This window comes from Theropithecus gelada, chromosome 19 (assembly GCF_003255815.1).
Source record: "Theropithecus gelada isolate Dixy chromosome 19, Tgel_1.0, whole genome shotgun sequence".
Classification (NCBI taxonomy): Eukaryota; Metazoa; Chordata; class Mammalia; order Primates; family Cercopithecidae; genus Theropithecus; species Theropithecus gelada.
Genome location: NC_037687.1, coordinates 16,607,967 through 16,627,554, shown reverse-complemented (window position 1 = coordinate 16,627,554; position 19,588 = coordinate 16,607,967). Strand labels below are relative to the sequence as shown.

Here is a 19,588-nt window from a genome sequence, read left to right as displayed (position 1 = left end):
GGAGTCTCGCTCTGTCACCCAGGCTGGAGTGTAGTGGCGCAATCTCAGCTCACTGCAAACTCCACCTCCCGGGTTCAAGCGATTCTCCTGCCTCAGCCTCCCGAGTAGCTGGGATTACAGGTTTGCATCACCACACCCGGCTAATTTTTGTATTTTTAGTGGAGACGGGTTTTCACCATGTTGGCCAGGCTGGTCTCGAACTCCTGGCCTCAGGTGATCCACCCGCCTCGGCCTCCCAAGGTGCTGGGATTACAGGCATGAGCCACCGTGCCTGGCCATGGCTTGTTTCAATAACTTCTCAGCAGCTAGGGAAGTGAAGTCTGTGGCTGATGGGTGGGGTACAGCTGGTCTGGTTGCTTGGTGAGACAGCCAGGTGGAGAGCAACTTCTCTTGCCAGGCAGCGGGCATATTTGGCGAGAGTAGCTGGACAGCTGGTCAGGACATCGTGGCCCTGTGTGGCTCAACCATGCCAAGGCAGCACTGACATTTTAGACCTTACAACACAGACAGACAGGCAGGAAAGGCACCTCAGGGCTAACCCTGAAGGTGGAGAAGAGCGGCCGGTCTTGTGATCCCACAGGGAAGTGCATCCTAGGCAGAGGGAACAGCTGGCACCTCGGCCCAAGATGGTGGTGGTGGTGGTGGGTGGGGGTCTGATGTATCTCAAAGGCCAGTGTGGTCAGAGCCCAATGGTCAAGGGGGAAGTGGAGGGGTCAAAGGCTGGCCTGGAGGCTGAGGAGTGGAGGTTGGCTTAGGTAGGAGTCAGAATTGGCCTGGAGGGGTGGCAGGGGGCAAATTTCGATGATGAGGGTGAGACCAGACGCTGCTTCTTGGTGCTAAATTTTTGCACCTCCATGTGAGTTTAGCAGCCTGCTTGGGGTTGGCCTGGTCTGAGCTTGGAGGCAGGCAGCAACTCCTCCTCTTCGGGCAGGAGCGACAGCTACTCAGTCCACTCCGGCCCCTGCATGCGTGCACACACCCACACACATCTACACACCATCAACAGTTACATCCCCACTGGTTATGTGCTCAGTGGCAGCAGGTCCTGTATGTCCCGGGGTCCTCACCGCCCAATCCAGGGCTTGGTGCTGCCTGGGTGATCAGTGCTGGGTCCAAAGGCCGTGGACAGGGCTGAGAAGCCCCCAGAGGACCCACATCCCTAGGGGCAGGGAGGGGGCAAGAGAAGCTTCCCTCGAATTTCCTAGAATGATCAGGAGTTTGTCTGGCGAAGGAGACAGGTAGAGGAAGACAGAGATTAGGCAGAAGCAGGCAGTGGAGTGAGAACAAGGTGTTGGAGGAACTGGGCTGAGGTCTCTGCCATCAAAGCCAGAGTTTGGATTTGGTCTCAATAAACGGGAAGCCCTGGCTGGATGTGGTGGCTCACACCTGTAATCCTAGCACTCCGGGAGGCTGAGGAGGGAGGATCATTTGAGCCCAGAGTTCAAGACCAGCCTGGGCAACACAGTGCAACTCCGTTTCTAAAAATATATATATATATATATAAATTAGCTGGGTGTGGGCTTGCACCTGTAGTCCCGGCTACTCTCCAGGAGTTTGAGGCTGCAGTGAGCTGTGACTGCGCCACTAAATTCCTGCCTGGGCAACAGAGCAAAATTCTGGTCTCAAAACATAAAAATAAAACATAAAATAAACAGGGAGCCCCGAAGATTCCTGGCAGGAGGAGGTGTGGTCAGCACTGGAATTTTAGGAGGGCAGCTGGTAGCTGGGGGACGGGGGCTCCACATTGGAGGGAGAGGGTCCAGGACTGGGACATGGTATAGGATGTGCCGCCTGCCAGTGGGACCTAGGACAACAGGACCATCGCTGAAGTGGCCACACGGGGAGGGGCAGGAGGGGACACCCTGCTCTTGGAGAGAAAGGAGGTGCCCATCCATCCCTGCTGTATGGGAGGGGAAGGGGGACTCTGAGGCCCAGAGAGAGAGAGGACAGGCCCAAGGGATTTGTGGACATTGGGGGTAGGGGAGAGGGGAGATGAGAGGACAGATAGGGGCCTGGGGCAGATGTGGGTCTGGAAGGTTCGATCCCTGGCTAGACTGTTTCCCCAAAGGATCCTCTGCTCCTCCGGCTGCACGCACTGTACTGGGTACCAGATACAGGCCAGGGCCTGGGGCACAGCGGCCCCTGTGGGATCGGGGTTGCAGGCGGCGTCCAGACCCAGCGGCCCCTGGGGAGGGGTGGGCCCGGGGAGGGGGCCATAAGGGGGGTGCCTGGGGAGGGAGGGGGCGAGAGGCCAGGGAAGGGGCAGGTTCCAAGTGGACGCTGGGTGGAGAGGAGAGGGCGGTTGGGGGTCGGGTCCGAGGCGGGGCTGGTGGGGACGGGGGAATCCGGGGGCGAATCCGGGTAGGGGGCGAGGAGGCGGGTTCGGGAGGAATTGGGCAGGGCCTGGGTGGGTCGGGGAGGAAGTGGGGGGACGATCGCGGGAAGGGATGGGGCGGGTCAGGGTCCGGAGATGGGCGGAGCAGGCGTCCCAGGAGGGTGCGCCCAGGAGTGGGGCGAGCGGGGCGAGCTGGGCGGGCCCGGAGACGAGGCGGGTCCGGGGAGGGGGCTGGCCCGGGGCTGCCCCAGCTTGGCCGGGCGCAGAGCTGGGCGCATGGCGCCGGGCGCACTGCGCGGGGGCTGCGAACAAAGGGCCCCCGGCGGCGGCGCGAGGACGGCCGCGCTCGGACCCTGGCCCTGGCCCAGCCCTGGCCCGGCCCCCTCCCCAGGCGCAGCGCACCCCCGGAGCCGAAAAATGAGCTGCGCCCTGCTCTGGCCGTTGCTCCCGCTCCTGCTCCTACTGCTGTCGGCGCGGGACGGCGTGCGCGCCGCGCAGCCTCAGGCCCCGTGAGTATCCCCTGGCGACAGAGGAGGTCCGTCGCCTTCTGGGGTGGGGGTCGTAGGGACTGGCTCAGAGGGTCGCAGCGACCTACCCAAGGCCACACAGTCTCCGCGCTGGGCTGGATCTGGCCTCTTGTTCCCGAATCGTCTTGGGGAGGGGGCGCCCTAAAGTTTCCAAAGTGACTGTGGAGGTACAGGGATTTCCAAAAGCTAAAGGCGCTGAGGTCAGCTCCCCCCGCCCCACCTCGACCCCTTCGTGTGACCCGGGCTGTCATCTTGGGTGGCGATTTCCAGTTGTCCAAGGCATGAAGGTAAGAGGCGCGTCTTGGCTGAGAAGTGGGAGGAGAGTGGGAATGGGCAGTTTCCCGTGGGTGGGCGTGGTGAGGGGGGAGGAAATGTTTGTTTTGCTTCTACATTTTTCTAGAGGTTTGCTTGCAGGCTTCTGGTGGGTTGATGGAGGGGAGAAGGTGAATTAACTAGCTGCTGGGGAGAACTCCTAAGTTGGCTTCACAGAGAGTATTTCTAAACCTGGCAAGTTCTGGTGAGCTCTGCAGGGCTGCGGGTTCAGGGGGGCTGCCTTGGTCTGCACAAGCCCAGCCTTTTAGTCCAGCTGGGCGTTTAGGAGGCGGCTTGTTCAAGCAGCCCTTGTTTAGGAGTTTCCAGAAAACTGGTAAGCAGTGAGACTAGGTGGGTGTCGTTATTTGCTGTGAGTACGTGGTCCTTGCTGGTTACAGTTTTAAAAGCAAGACAGTCTATTGCGCTCTGAGCATCCAGACTTTCCTCTCCTAGGCTTCGTGAAATAGGAACCCTACAAATTTTCATCCTGATGCTTCTTTCAAAGCTGACATCCCTTAGAATAGTGGTTCTAAGCCCTGGGGGGGGGGGGGGGGGATTTCTGTCTCCCTGAGGCCATTGGGAAATGTCTGGAGGTATTTCTGGTTGTCACAAATAGGGGGAGGCATTTGGTGTTGGCATCAAGTGAGCGCAGGTCAAGAATGCTGGTAAACAGCTTTGGATGCGCAGGTCAGCTTCCACCACAAGGAATGACACGGCCCCACATGACAGACCTTGGGTCCAATGACAGACCCTGCCTTATAAAGAGGTGTTTTTAAATTTTTTACTTTTTTATTTTTGAGATGGAGTTTTACTCTTATTGCCCAGGGTGGAGTGCAATGGCATGATCTCGGCTCATTGCAGCCTCCACCTCCCAGGTTCAAATGACTCTCCTTCCTCAGCCTCCCGAGTAGCTGGGATTACAGGTGTGTGCCGCCACACCCGGCTAATTTTTTGTATTTTTTTAGTAGAGATGGAGTTTCTCCATGTTGGCCAGGCTGTTCTGGAACTCCTGACCTCAGGTGATCCACCCACCTCGGCCTCCCGAAGTGCTGGGATTACAGGGTGAGTCACTGTGCCTGGCCCGTTGGAGAATTTTAAACAGTTCTCCAGGGCGTTTGCCTCTGACTAAAGTCACCCTGAGATCTTACCATCTGTTAAGTGACATGGAATCCCTGTACTGACAGACACACTGGGGAAGAAACGTCCCCAAATGACCGACCTGGGATTCCAGAGTAGCTGGCCTCTAAACCAGGGGCATGGTTCACCCAGCCCAAAGGATCCTGTCTTAGGAATAGCTCTGGATGCCCACTTCTGTGACCTGAGAGATTTTTGTGTAAGGAATTTCTGATCCCAGAAAGCAGCATAGCTTTGCAGTTGTAAGAGCAATTCTGTCTACACTGACCCAGACATCACTTTCCCCAATCTGGGACCTTCTGAGACCAGCAGGATGAGAAGCCAGTGTTGGCCCAGATGCTAGGGGTGGGTCAGGTGTGATAGTGAATGGCTGGCAGGCATCCCAACAGCTGGAAACAGCCGCAACTTCTGAATGGCTCCCAAACCCATATTGTTAGGACTTTCAAAGGTGATGAAACAAAATGAACACTTATTCCTCACTCTGTCTTCTACACTCACCACGTACTGTATGTGAGGCTAAGCTCTAGGGATCTGCTGGGAGCCAGACAGAAAGAGTATGTCCCTTCTAAAGGATGCCACATTCCTGTGCTGGAGCTGGACAGGACACCTACAAACCCAGGGTAATTCCATGTCCTGGTCAGTGCTGGAGTTATGTAATACACAGCACACACCTAGGGTCTTGCAAACTCCAGTTGGTCCTAGAGTTGGACAACACATGTGTGATCCCAGGGGACTGAACTCTGGTAATTATTCAAAGCAGATGGAGCACACTGTGATCACAGGGTCAGTGCACACTGTGGCCAGGGCTGCAGTAAACAACCCAAACCCATTGTTCGTGTGCAGGAAACAACACAAACCCACTGTGTCTTTTGAGATACAAAATTTGTAATGATATTTTCATGAAGTTTGGTTTATCATGAGTTATTTTATGGATAGTTTTGGTATCTTACCCAAGAAATCTTTGCCTAATCTAAGCACGCAATGACTTTCTCCTTTGTTATCTTCTAGTGCTTCTACAAGTTTTACTTCTTCAATTTAGATCTGTTACTAAGATTAACTTTGAGTTAATCTAATTGCATGATGTTAGGTAATGGTCTCAATTCATCTTTTTGCACGTGGATGTTGGGTTGTTCTAGAGATACTATTGAGGCCAGGTGCAGTGGGCCTGTAATCCCAGCACTTTGGGAGGCCAAGGCGGCCAGATTACTTGAGGTCAGGAGTTCAAGACAAGCCTGGCCAACATGGTGGAACCCTGTCTCTATGAAAAATACAAAAATTAGCCAGGTGTGGTGGCACACTCCTGTAGTCCCAGCTACTCTGGAGGCTGAGGCAGGAGAGTCCCTTGAACCTTAGAGTTGGAGGGTACAGTGAGCTGAGATCACATCACTGCACTCCAGCTTGGGCAACAGAGCAAGATTCAGTCTCAATTAAAAATAAATAAATAAATAAAAATAAAAAAAATATTGAAATGAAAATGTCTCCTAATCTCATTGCATGGTCCAGTTTTCCTCTTTACCCTCTTTTCTTCGGATTTCCATCATGCTACATGGTTGCAATTGTGGTGCCTTTGCTATAATGCTCTTGGTGATTGTGGGGACACTGTAAGAGTTTCATGAGGTTACATGGCCTTTGTAATTTTCCATGGAAGGCTGCAGATACTGGGAGACAGGAGCTCAGGTGGGGAGGACCTGGGTCCTCAGGTCATGTTCCTTAAGGACACCCCAGCACCCTCTTCTGCCCAGCCGTGTGATCTGGTGCATGTTCCTATCCTTCTGAAGCATCAACTTCCCATCGGGAAAGTGGGGGTAATGCCTCCCTTCCAGAGGTGACTTCATAGTCAATCAGAAGATTTTAGGAAAGAGACGCCTGCCTTGATTCCATCGTTTTCAGATTTTTTTCTGTTTGAGGGCCTATAGTTTGTTTTCAGGGTTTGTTCTTAAAATGAATGTTGCAAAGAAGCCCTTTGCTTCTTTTTATCAGGTTCTGGAGTCTGGCTGCCTGAGTTAGAATCCTGGTCTGTCACTGTTGGGGCTGGTGACTTGACTTCTCCAGGGTGTCCTTTCTCTCTGAATGGGGCTGATGTCAGTACTTCTCATGATGGTGGGGGAGGGGGTGCACTGTGAGGATGAAGTGGGATCCTGCCGGTTACCTGACTTGTGGAGGAGAGTATTTCAGACAGTGGGCATGACATGTGCAAAGGTCCTGGGCCAGATGGGCCGGGCATGGTGGCTCACGCCTGTAATCCCAGAACTTTGGGAGGCCAAGGAGAGTGGTTCATTTGAGGTCAGGAGTTTCAGATCATCCTGGCCAACATGGCAAAACCCTGTCTCTACTAAAAAGACAAAAATCAGCCAGGCTTGGTGAGAGACACCTGTAATCCCAGCTACTCGGGAGGCTGAAGCACGAGAATCCCTTGAACCTGGGAGGCAGGGGTTGCAGTGAGCTGAGATCACGCCACTGCACTCTAGCCTGGGGGACAGAGCAAGTCTGTCTCCAGAAACAAAACAAAAACAAACAAACAAACAAACAAAGGTCCGGGGGCAGAAGGAAGTAGCTGAGCAAACAGCCTGGAGGCTGGAATACAGAGAGTAAGAGGGGGTGTGTGATGCTGAAAAATCCAGTGAGGCCAGATTCTTACCCAGCATGGGGACTTCAGAGGTGAATGAGCCAATCCCTGGCCTCAAGAACTAATGGGTTGGGGGGAACAAACTCCTAGAGCATCAGTGCCAGCCAGGTGTGGTCAAGAAAAGGCAGGAGTCTGCTGCGGGGAGAGCCCTGACCTAGCCGTGGTGGCAGCGAGGCCAGGGGGCTGGGGGTGAGAACTTCACCTCGGATCTCCTTTCCTACAGGGGTTACCTGATTGCAGCTCCCTCTGTTTTTCGTGCGGGCGTGGAGGAAGTCATCAGCGTGACCATCTTTAACTCCCCATGGGAAGTCATAGTCCAGGCTCAGCTGGTGGCCCAGGGTGAGCCGGTGGTGCAGAGCCAGGGAGCCATCCTGGGTAGGTCCCTTGGGTGCCGGACCAGGATTTCCCCATCTTTTGCAAAGTGGAGCCACTTGCTGGCCTTCAGGATTGGGACAGCGTGGGTGTTGCTTGGCTTCCCTTCCGCCCTAAATCCCCAGGGGTACAAGAGAGAGGGAGGGAGGGAGGACAGGTTGCAGTCTCCTCATTCTACAGATGGAGAGAGTAAAGCCCAGAAAGGGCAGCTCAGCTCACAGTTCCTCAGCAGCCCTAGTTGTGTGGGTGCAGATCTGGGCAGAGTGGGGGCACCCACCTGTGTCAGCTTTGACCAGAGGTGGGACAGCGGACCTGGAGGAGATCACGTGACTCCTTCCGACCTTTTGTTGGGTTTCCAGCACACCTGAACCATTAGACTCAGACCTGGACTCACAGGCCTGTTACTAAGTGAAGCTCAGGCCCTCAGCCAGTCTCTCCCCCTCACTCCTTGGTCAAATTCAGACAGCAACAGCCTCAGCCTCCTGGGCAAGATGGTGAATGAGATCCCTGGCCCAGAAAGCTGTAGTCTCCCAGGGGAGGTAGACTCAGTCCTCATGCCGAGAGTGATGTAGCCACAGAAGACACAGACAAGGTCAGAGGCTCCAAGGCCACTGAAGCAGCACTTGCCTCCTGGGGAGATGTGGTCAGAGAAGGTGAAATGTGGAAGCTTCTAGAACCTTCTAGAAGCCCTTCTAGTCCTAGAAGAACCAGGTACTCCTGACTTGGGTGGCTAGCTAACTGAGACCCAACTCCAGTTGGCTTCTGCAACAGTTTATGGTCTCTCATAACTAGAAAGAAAGTCCACTGGTATTTCTGGCTGGCTTCTTGCCCTACCTCCTGATGTAGCCAGGTCTCCCCTTAAGATCAGGGGAAGAACTAGTTTCCCAAGATGGCTGGCTAAAAGTCCCACAATTCCCTCTGATTGGCCTATCTTGGGTCATATGCTCAACCCTGAGCCAATCACTGTGACCAGAGGTGAAGGCCTGTGCTGATTGGTTCATTTTGGGTCATGTGCTCAACCCTGAACCAATCACTGTGACCAGGGGGAAGGCCTATGCGGATTGGCCTAGAGCCCCAGGAAGGTGGATGGAGAGCTTAGGAGCCACGTGGATTGCGTGCTTGGCAGGTAGCTTGTCTAAGGGAATTGAGGATCTGTTAGCAGGAAATGGGATAATTGTTGCTGGCAGGCAAAAATAATAGATACCTAACTGAGTCCTGGAGGCCAGAAACCTAGTACGGTACCACAAATGATTCAGTGTGGGTAGCAGAGTGAGGTGATGGGAGAACAGGCAGGTCCACTAGGGACCTCGGTCCCCTCTTCTTTCTCTCCACCCTTCTCCTTGTTCCTCTCTCCTGGTGTTTTCCCATTACTCCCCTCACAGCTTACTTTGGGCAGGAGCCAGGGGTGAAGTAAATCAAGTACTTAGGCAGGCCAGCTTTCCCCTGAATAGCTCAGCTTTGTCCATCCCCTCTGGCCTTCAGCTTGTGCCAGCTTGGAGGAAACCTCTGGCTTCTGCCAGAGGCCCAGCCTGGCCCAGGCCAGGCCAGCATGACCCAGGGTGTGTTTGTCCACATGAAACCCCTTTGGGTTCAGAAAGTTTGTGGTTTGTGAGGCTGTAGCTCAGGGAGGCAGGGCAACACAACTCTTGATTTAACTTTTTTCATTTTATTTTCATTTTTAGATAAAGGGACAATCAAACTCAAGGTAAGCTGTTAATTTTTAAAAGCATAAACCTGACCTTGGAAACAAAGAATTGAATTGGAATGGAACAAAAGAAATTGCATGTGTTGTGAGAAAAATCATTTTTAAAAAGGAGATGTAAAAAATGAATAATGAGGTTGGTGCCATGCTCACACCTGTAATCCCAGCTCTTTGGGAGGCTGAGGTGGGTGGATCTCTTGAGCCCAGGAGTTCAAGGCCAGCCCGGAAAACATGGTAAAATCCTGTCTCTACAAAAAAATACAAAAATTAGCCATTAGCCAGGCATGGTGGTTCACGCCTGTTGTCCCAACCACTTGGGAGGCTGGGGTGGGAGGATCGCTTGAGACTGTGAGGTTGACGCTGCAGTGAGCTTTGTTCGCACCACTGCACTCCAGCCTGGGCAACAGAGTGAGACCCTGTTTAAAAAAAAAAAAAGAATAACGAAATTTAGAAAAGGAGAAATCCATCGATAATCCAGTTTTTATACTTTTCACTTTTTCATGTTTTCCACACATTCTTGTTCATGCACATACATTTTCTTTTCCAGTTTCATTTTTCTTTTCCTAGTTTCATTTAAAGGACACACATCATTGGCCGGACTCAGTGGCACATGCCTGTAACCCTAGCACTCTGGGAGGCTGAGACGGGTGGATCTCCTGAGGTCAGGAGTTCGAGACCAGCCTGGCCAACATGGCGAAACCCCATCTCTACTAAAAATACAAAAGTTAGCTGAGTGTGGTGACGCACTCCTGTAATCCCAGCTACTCGGGGAGCTGAGGCAGGAGAATTGCCTCAACCCAGGGGATGGAGGTTGTGGTGAGCCAAGATCATACCGCTTCACTCCAGCCTGGGTGACAGAGCGAAACTCCATTGCAAAAAAAACAAGACAAAACAAAACAAAACAAACACCATGGTGTTTCCTATTCCCTCTTATCACATTGTTGTAAACAACTTCTATGTTTCCAGGTCTCTGTAATTAGAATTTCCATCTTATTGTAAACAACATCCTATTGCACCCCTCTTAAATATCAATTTGCTAAGCCCCCAGTTTGCACAGGTTAGATTTTTTTTAGATTGTTTCAGTGTTGTTGTTTTTTTTTTTGAGTTGAAGTCTCTCTCTGTCACCCAGGCTGGGGTCCAATGGTACAATCTCAGCTCACTGCAACCTCTGTCCCCTGGGTTCAAGCGATTCTCATGCCTCAGCCTCCCGAGTAGCTGGGACCTCAGGCACGCATCATCACGACTGGCTTTTTTTTTTCTTTTTCTTTTTCCTTTTTTTTTTTTTTAGTAGAGATGGGGTTTTACCATGTTGGCCAGACTGGGCTGAAACTCCTGACGTCAAGTGATCCACACACCTTGGCCTCCCAAAGCGCTGGGATTACAGGCATGAGCCACCCTGCCTGAGCTGTTTTTAGTGTTTTGATACCATAATCTGTAAGTCGCCAGAATGTTTGTATGTAAAGCTGTATTGGCATTCTGGATGCCTTCTTTAGGCTAAGCACCCAGATAGAAGAATTACCAGCAGGACCCAAGCCTCTCACTGGGTCTTGCTGCGTCCTAGAATACACGGCAGTACGTGTTCATGGAACCACCTGCAGTACATTAGGGATCAAATTTTTTTTTTTTTTTTTTTTTTTTTGAGACGGAGTCTCGCTGTGTCACCCAGGCTGGAGTGCGGTGGCGCGATCTCAGCTCACTGCAAGCTCCGCCTCCCGGGTTTACGCCATTCTCCTGCCTCAGCCTCCGAGTAGCTGGGACTACAGGCGCCCGCCACCGCGCCCGGCTAGTTTTTTGTATTTTTAGTAGAGACAGGGTTTCACGGTGTTAGCCAGGATGGTCTCGATCTCCTGACCTCGTGATCCACCCGCCTCGGCCTCCCAAAGTGCTGGGATTACAGGCTTGAGCCACCGCGCCCGGCCAGGGATCAAATTTCTCCACTGCCTCTCAGACATTGAATATTGTTATTTTTAAATTATTATATGTAATAAACTATGTAAATAATTCTATGACATGGGTTTTCAAACTGGAGTCCTTGGATTTCAGAGATTATGTAAGCCCTGAAATTGCAGGCATTGAGGGGTTAGCTATTCCTTAACTTTTACCACATGCTCACAGGAGTCTACAAATGAATGGGCTAAATTGAGAATTATTTTAAATTGTAATGCGCCCATCTCCATTGATCAGAATGGAGACTGAGGTGGTTCCTTTTGTATGAGGTATACCACTAGTGCCTAATTGCTGCGGAGCAGTGGTCTTCCTCCCTTACTTTTTTTTTTTTTTTTTGAAGCAGTCTTGCTTTTTCTCCCAGGCTGGAGTGCAGTGGTGCAATCTTGGCTCACTGCAACTTCCACTTCCCAGGTTCAAGTGATGCTCCTGCCTCAGCCTCCCCAGTAGCTGGGATTACAAGTGTGCACCACCACACCTGGCTAATTTTTGTATTTTTAATAGAGATGGGGTTTCATCATGTTGGCCAGGCTGGTCTCGAACTCCTGACCTCAGGTAATCTGCCCACCTCAGCCTCCCAAAGTGTTGGGATTACAGGAGTGAACCACGGCACCTGGCCTCTCCCTTATGTTTGATGATAGAACCCTTTCTCTAAGGCAGCAGTTCTCACTCAGGGGTGCTTTTGCCCTACAGGGGACATTTCGTAAAGTCTGGAGACATTTTTGGTTGTCACAGCTGGTGTGGGGGCTGGGCGGTGCCAGGTGCTACTGGCATCTGGTGGGTGGAGGCCATGGCTGCAGCTCAACATCTTACAATGCACAGGATCCCCTACGGCAAAGAAGGATGTGGCCCCAGAAGTCCACATTCAGGAACCCCTGAACCAAAACCCTAGAGCAGCAGTCCCTAACCTTTTTGGCACCAGGGACCAGTTTCATGGAAGACAGTTTTTCCACGGACCAGGGAGCAGAAGAAATGGTTTCAGGATGATTCAGGGGCATTCCATTTATTGTGTGCTTAAATTTCTATTATTATGTTGTAATATGTAACGAAATAATGATATAACTCACCATAATGGAAGAATCAGTGCAAGCCCTGAGCTTGTTTTCCTTCAACTAGATGGTCCCATCTGAGGGTGATGGGAGACAGTAACAGATCATCAGGCATTAGATTGTCATAAAGAGCACGCAACCTAGACCTCTCCCATGCACAGTTCACAATAGGGTTCACACTCCTATGAGAATCTAATGTCACCGCTGAGCTGATGGGAGGCGGAGCTTAGGCAGTAATGTGAGCGATGGGGAGTGGCTGTAAATACAGATGGAGGTTCATTTGCTCACCCACTGCTCACCTCCTGCTCTGTAGCCCTGTTCCTAACAGGCCACAGACTGGTACCAGTCTGTGGCCCAGGGGTTGAGGGTCCCTGCCCTAGGGCTTCAATGCCTACAGAAGCATAGGGAAAAAAGAGAAAAAAAGAAGTCCCTAGAGCTCCCTTTCCTGGCTTCCTGTCATGAGATTTCCCTCCCTCTTTTCCTTCCTTCCTTCCTTTCTTCTTCTTCCTCCTCTTCTTCCCCCTCCTCCTCTTCTTCTTCTTCTTCTTCTTCTTCTTCTTCTTCTTCTTCTTCTTCTTCTTCTTCTTCTTCTTCTTCTCCTTCTCCTTCTCCTTCTCCTTCTCCTTCTTCTCCTTCTCCTCCTTCTTCTTCTTCTTCCTCCTCCTCCTCCTCTTCTTCTTCTTCTTCTTCTTCTTCTTCTTCTTCTTCTTCTTCTTCTTCTCCTTCTCCTTCTCCTTCTCCTCCTTCTCCTCCTCCTCCTCCTCCTCCTCCTCCTCCTCCTCCTCCTCCTCCTCCTCCTCCTCCTCTCTCTCTCTTTTTCTCTCTCTCTCTCTTTCTCTCTCTCTCTTTTCCTGGCTTCATGTGGTTTGATTTCTCTCTCTTTCTTTTTGGAGACAGAGTCTCGCTCTCTTGCCCAGGCTGGAGTGCAGTGGTATGATCTCAGCTCACTGCAACCTCTGCCTCCCGGGTTCAAGTGATTTTCTTGCCTCAGCCTCCCGAGTAGCTGGGACTACAGATGCCCCCCACCCCCACACCCAGCTAATTTTTGTATTTTCAGTAGAGATGGGGTTTCGCCATATTGTCTACACTGGTCTCAAACTTCTGACCTCAAGTGATCCGCCTGCCTCAGCCTCCCAAAGTGCTGGGATTACAGGTGTGAGCCACCGCACCCAGCCTAGATCTGCTTTCTCATGAGTCAGGAAGCCATGCTCCCTGGAGTAGGTGTTAAGATGACGTGCTGTCCCTGGCCATCACATGTTAGATGACACTCTTCACGGCGCAGATGCTGGGAATTTGTAAGAGAGACTAACAAAGGGTTGTATAATTCTGGGAGAGGGGCCAAGGGCTCTTAAGACTAGACTTGCAATTCCCAAGAAAGATGCTTAAGATCCTTAGCATTTGGCCACACACAGTGACTCATGCCTGTAATCCCAGCTACTTGGGAGGCCAAAACTGGAGGATCGCTTGAGGCCAGGAGTTGGAGACCAGCCTGGGGAACATAGTTGAGAGCCTGTCCCCTGTCTCTACAAAAATAAAAATAAAAAGTTAGCCGGGCATGGTGGCCTGCGCCTGTAGTCCCAGCTACTCAGTAGGCCGAGGTAGGAAGATTGCTTGAGTCCAGGAGATGGAGGCTGCGGTGAGTCGTGATCGCACCACAGCACTCTAGTCTGGGCAACAGAGCAAGACCCTGTCTCTAAAAACAGAAAGAAGGCTGGAAGTCCTTCTTCCCTTCTCTCCCTGTGGGGCGCAATCTGCTCCCAGGGAAGGGGTGAAGCTCTAGGGGCTGCCGGTTGGGGTTGACCCCCCTTATGTGCTCAGCACAGCCTCTTGCCCCCCACCCTTCCTGTCCCTCCAGCGTACGGTCCTCAGCCCCTCCAGTATTTCCCTCCTGCTCATCCTCGCCCTGCTCCTGGGTGGCCGGCACCTTTCGTCCCTCTTCAACCTTTGGCCAATGCTGAGATATTTCCAGAAACAGGGCCAGGTGAGGATTTTGGGATTGGAGTAGCAGGTGAGATTTATTGCTCTGGTAGGTCTTGACAGGGAAACTGCCGTCAGAAGAGACCTCACAGGTCCAGAAGGCCGATCCTGCGGGTGGCGGGTAGAAGAGGTCCCTCTGAGAGCAGACAGGAGGTGGGTGGCTGGAGAGAGGGCTGAGACAGACTCTGTGTGGCTGCAGAGAGCAGGAGCCCTAGTGCACCCCGACCTCACCCACGCAATGGTCATGACAGTGCAGAACTGTGACGATCAGTCAGATAATCCAGTAGATTGTTTCCCCGTGATGGTCACTAGGGTCCATCCACCCCTTGAGGGACCACGTGAGTAGATGCTGACATAGCGGTCCCAGAAGAGGAACACGCCACAGTTGGATGGTTTTATTTTTAAATTATTTTTTATTTTTTATTTTTTGAGATGGAGTCTTGCTCTGTCACCTAGGCTGGAGTGCAGCTGCACCATCTCGGCTCACTGCAACCTCCACCTCCTGGGTTCAAGCAATTCTGCTGCCTCAGCCTCTCTGAGTTGTGGGATTACAGGCACCCGCCACCACACCTAGCTAATTTTTGTATTTTCAGTAGAGACGGGGCTTCGCCGTGTTGGCCAGGCTGGTCTCAAACTCCTGACTTCAGGTGATCTGCCTGTCTCAGCCTCCCAAAGTGCTGGGATGACAGGCGTGAGCCACTATGCCCAGCCATTTGGGTGGTTTTAGGAACAGGGGGTGCACATAGCTCCCCAGGTGATCTGCTGGGAGGTAATGCCCACCTGCTGGGTGCCCAGGGATGGCCAAGAGGGTAGCTATCATCAAATGCCAGTCACATAGAGGGAGGTAATATGGTTTGGCTGTGTCCCCACCTAAATCTCATCTTGAATTGTAGCTCCCATAATTTTCACAGGTTGTGGGAGGGACCCAGAGGGAGATAATTGAATCTTGGGGGCGATTTCCCCCCTACTGTTCTCATGGTAGTGAATAAGTCACAAGATCTGATGGTTTTATAAGGGAAAACCCCTTTTTTCTTGGCTCTCATTCTCTCTTGCCTGCCACTATGTAAAACATGCCTTTCACCTCCCACCATGATTGTGAGACCTCCCCAGCCACGTGAAACTGTGAGTCCATTAAACCTCTTTTTCTATATAAATTACCCAGTCTCGGATATGTCTTTATCACCATTGTGAAAACGGACTAATACAGGAGGCATTACTTTTGTTTGTTTTAAGCATGAAAGGAGCTTTTATAGTGCATGACTCACATGCCAGGGCGTTCTGCCCATCTGCTTAAAAAAAATAAGAGGACGGCTAAGTGTGATGGCTCATGCCTGTGATCCCAGCACTTTGGGAGGCCGAGTCAGGAGGATCACGTGAGCCCAGGAGTTTGAGCCTAGCCTGGGCAACACAGCAAGACCCCATCTCTACCAAAAAATAAAATAAATTAGCTGGGCATGGTGGTGCCCGCCTTCAGTCCTGGCTTCTCAGTAGGCTGAGACAGGAGGATTGCTTGAACCCAGGAGTCTGAAGCTGTAGTGAGCTCTGATTGTATCACTGGACTCCAGTGTGGTGACAGAGCAAGATATTGTCTCTAAAAACAAAAGAAAGAGAAAGAAAGGAGGAAAGAAGGAAGGAAGAGAGGGAGGGAAGGAATGTGTAGTGTAGGAAGGATGGAAGGAAGGAAGGAAAGAAGGGAGGGAGGGAGGGAATGTGTAATGAAGGAAGGGAGGAAGGGAGGGAATGTATAGTGAAGGAAGGAAGGGAGGGAGGGAGGGAATGTGTAGGGAAGGAAGGAAAGAAGGAAGGAAGGAAGGAAGGAAGGAAGGAAGGAAGGAAGGAAGGAATTGTGTAGTGTAAGCTCCATTCTGAAGACTGAAGTGTTTTTTTTGGTCCCATCTGTGTGACAAAAAAACAAACTAAACCAACAAAAAAGCCATCTAACCATTCTAAAACGTGTAACTCAGTGGCATTTAGTACATTCACAGGGTTGTGCAACTCCCCCGCCCATCTAGTTCCAGAAGATTTTCATCCCCCCCAGAGGAGACCGTGTCCCCATCAGCAGTCACTCCCCACTCCCTTCTTCTAGCCCCTGGCACCCACCAATCTGATTCCTGTCTCTGTGGATTGCCTTTTCTGGACAATTCAGATCAGTGGAGTCATGCACTGTATATGTGTTGTGATTTTTATTTTATTTTATGATTTTATTTTATTTCATTGTATTTTATTTTATTTTTTGAGGCAGAGTCTCGCTCTGTCACCCAGGCTGGAGTTCAGCGGTGTAATCTCAGCTCACTGCAACCTCTGCCTCCCAGATTCAAGCTATTTGTGTGCCTCAGCCTCCAGAGTAGCTGGAACTACAGGCGCCTGCCACATGCCTGGCTAATTTTTAAAAAATTTTTTTACAGAGATGGGGTTTCACCATGTTGGCTGGGCTGGTCTTGAACTTCTGGCCTCAAGCCATCCGCCCGCCTTGGCCTCCCGAAGTGCTGGGATTACAGGTGTGAGCCATCATGCCTGGCTTGTGCTGTGATTTTATTTGTATTATTTGTTGATTTTTTTTTTTTGGAGACGGAATTTCACTCTTGTTGCCCAGGCTGGAGTGCAATGGTGAGATCTCAGCTCATTGCAACCTCCGCCTCCTGAGTTCAAGACATTCTGCTGCCTCAGCCTCCCAAGTAGATGGGATTATAGGCACATATCACCATGCCTGGCTCATTTTTTGTATATTTAGTAGCGATGGGGTTTCACTGTGTTGGTCAGGCTGGTCTTGAACTCCTGACCTCCGGTGATCCGCCCACTCTATTCTCCCAAATTGCTGGGATTACAGGTGTGAGCCATTGCGCCCAGCCTGTGCTGTGATTTTAGAGTGAGGCAAACACGGACACATACACATGATAGATATATCTGGACATGTACATATATATATATCAAGGGATCAAGGTCTCCTTCCACTGCTCACAGGCTGTGAATTCACTTGGCAAGAGGGGAGACAGTTCTAACTCTGCAGTGGTGATGAGCGAAAACAGCTTGGCAACTCTGTAGAGTCAGAAGAGAAGGCTCCATAACTAGACCAGCGTTTCTCGGCCTCAGCATGGCTGATAGCTGGGGCAGGCTTGGCACCGTGGTTCATGCCTGGAATCTGAGGCTGAAGTGGGAGGATCGCTTGAGCCCAGGAGTTCGAGACCAGCCTGGGCAACAGAGTGAGACCTTGTTTCTACAAAAAATAAACAAAATAAGCCTGGCCTGGTGGTGCATGCCTGTAGTCCCAGCTCTTCAGGAGGCTGAGATGGGAGGATTGCTTGCGCCCAGGAGGCCAAGGCTGCAGTGAGCCGTAACTGTACCACTGCACTCCAGCCTGGGCGACAGAGATAAACCCTGTCTCCAAAAAAAAAAAAAAAAAAGATACGATCGGGTGCAGTGGCTCACGCCTATAATCCCAGCACTTTGGGAGGCCAAGGCAGGTGGATCGCTTGAGCCCAGGAATTCAAGACCAGCCTGGCCAACACCTGCCTCTACAAAAAATACAAAAATTAGCCAGGCATGGTGACGCACCCCTGTAATCCCAGCTACTCAAGAGGCCAATGTGGGAGAAACACTTAGCCTGGGAGGCAGAGGTTGCAATGAGCTGAGATAGCGCCACTACACTCCAGCCTGGGCGACAGAGTGAGACCTTGTCTCAAAAAAAAAAAAAAAAAAAAAAGGTGTTTGGGGCGGTTTGCCGAGGGCAGGGGTGTCCTGTGCTCTGTAAGATGTTGAGCAGCCTCTCTATTCCCCTCTCAAATGACCGTAGCAATCCCCACCCCCAAAGCTATGACACCCCAAAACATCTCCAGAAACTGCCAAGTGTCCCCCCCTGGGTCACAGTCACTCCTGGGGTGAGTTCTCCATTCTAGACTCCAAACTCCTTTCCCAATATCTCAGCCCATTCCAGGGTGACATTCTCGTCCCAAAGCTCCTTCCTCTGCCTGTAGGTGCCCACGGGCCTCCGGGGCCAGGCGCTTCTGAAAGTGTGGGGCCGCGGCCGGCAGGCGGAGGAGGAGCCCCTCTTTCACAACCAGACCTCGGTGACCGTGGACGGCCGGGGTGCTTCCGTGTTCATCCAGACGGACAAGCCTGTGTACAGACCCCAGCACCGAGGTGAGTGGCTGGCACGGATGCAGGGAGGGCCGGCCGTGGTCTGGAGGTGTCACATGCCTCTCTTCTTTCTTCTAGTGCTCATAAGCATCTTCACCGTCTCCCCAGATCTGAGGCCTGTCAACGAGAAGGTGAGATCAGCTTCTAAAACTGCGGCCCCGGAGCATACCCACTTGGGACCCCCTAGCCAGGGCCACCATTGGAAACTGGTCTTTCTCTCCAGACCTTCTCTTTCCTATTTTCTTTCACAGTTCCATGCCCCCTGGAGAACCCCAGGAAGTTCTTGGTGACAGACGAAGGCTGGTGGGCGTACCTGGCCCACTGCTCCTCAACAAGGAATGCCTTTGAGGGCTTTAGGTAGCCCTGCACTGTGGCTTAAAAAAATTTGTTTTTTTTCCAAGACTGAGTCTCTTGCTTTATTGCCCAGGCTGCAGTGCAGTGGCGCGATCTTGGCTCACTACAACCTCTGCCTCCTGGGTTCAGGTGATTCTCTTGCCTCAGCCTCCCAAGTAACCCAGATTATAGGCACCCACCACCATGCCTGGCTAATTTTTTTTTTCTTTTTTTTTGAGATAGAGTCTCGCTCTGTTGCCAAAGTTGGAGTGTAGTGGAGTGATCTTGGCTCACTGCAACCTCTGCCTACTGGGTGCAAGGAATTCTCCTGCCTCAGCCTCCTGAGTAGCTGGGATTACAGGCGTGTGCCACCACGCCCAGCTGATTTTTATATTTTTAGTAGAGATGGGGTTTCACCATGTTGGCCAGGCTGGTTTCAAACTCCTGACCTCAGGTGATCCACCCACCTTGGCCTTCTACAGTGCTGGAATTACAGGCGTTAGCCACCAGGCCTGGCCACATTTATGTGGTTTCTGCCTAGTGCTCCTCTCTGCCTGTATATGTATATGTACTTACAAAATTATTTTAATGATAAATCATTTGAGAATAACTTACAGATATTGTGCCTTTCTGGCCCTGAACACTTAGCCTATATCCTTTAAGAGCAGGGATGTTCTCTTATACAACTCAAGGAGGATCATCACATTTAAAAATTTTGAGGCTGGGCACAGTGTCTCACATCTGTAATCCCAGCACTTTGGGAGGCTGAGGTGGGAAGATCGCTTGTGGCCAGCAGTCCGAGACCATTCTGGGCAACATAGCAAAAATGTCTTGACAAAAAATTAAAATAATAAAAATTAGCCGAGCATGGTGGCATGTGCCGGTAGTCCCAGCTGCTTGGGAGGCTGAGTCAGGAGGATCTCTTGAGCCCAGGAGTTTGAGGCTGCAATGAACTGTGATTGTGGCACTTGAACTCCAGCCCAGGCAGCAAAGCACAACTCTGTCTCTAAAAAAAAAACAAACCCCCACCCCCCAAAAAAAGAGGAAAATAATTTTGACATTGACACAATAATAATATCTAATATAAAATCCATGTTGTTCCAATAGTAACCTTTATAGCATGTTTCTTTGCTGGTCCAGGAT

At 51.3% G+C, this 19,588-nt stretch overlaps 1 protein-coding gene across 1 annotated transcript in view; it reads left to right on the top strand.

Annotated features, from left to right (window-relative positions):
* Positions 1-2,611: 2,611 nt before the first annotated feature.
* The window catches only part of CPAMD8 (C3 and PZP like, alpha-2-macroglobulin domain containing 8), a 119,593-nt gene continuing 102,616 nt past the window's right edge, over positions 2,612-19,588 (top strand). Inside the window, exons 1-5 of the mRNA XM_025367428.1 lie at positions 2,612-2,844; positions 7,158-7,309; positions 8,989-9,011; positions 17,950-18,115; positions 18,191-18,243. Coding sequence (XP_025223213.1) covers positions 2,612-2,844; positions 7,158-7,309; positions 8,989-9,011; positions 17,950-18,115; positions 18,191-18,243 — 627 coding nt within the window. The remainder of the gene's footprint in view (positions 2,845-7,157; positions 7,310-8,988; positions 9,012-17,949; positions 18,116-18,190; positions 18,244-19,588) is intronic.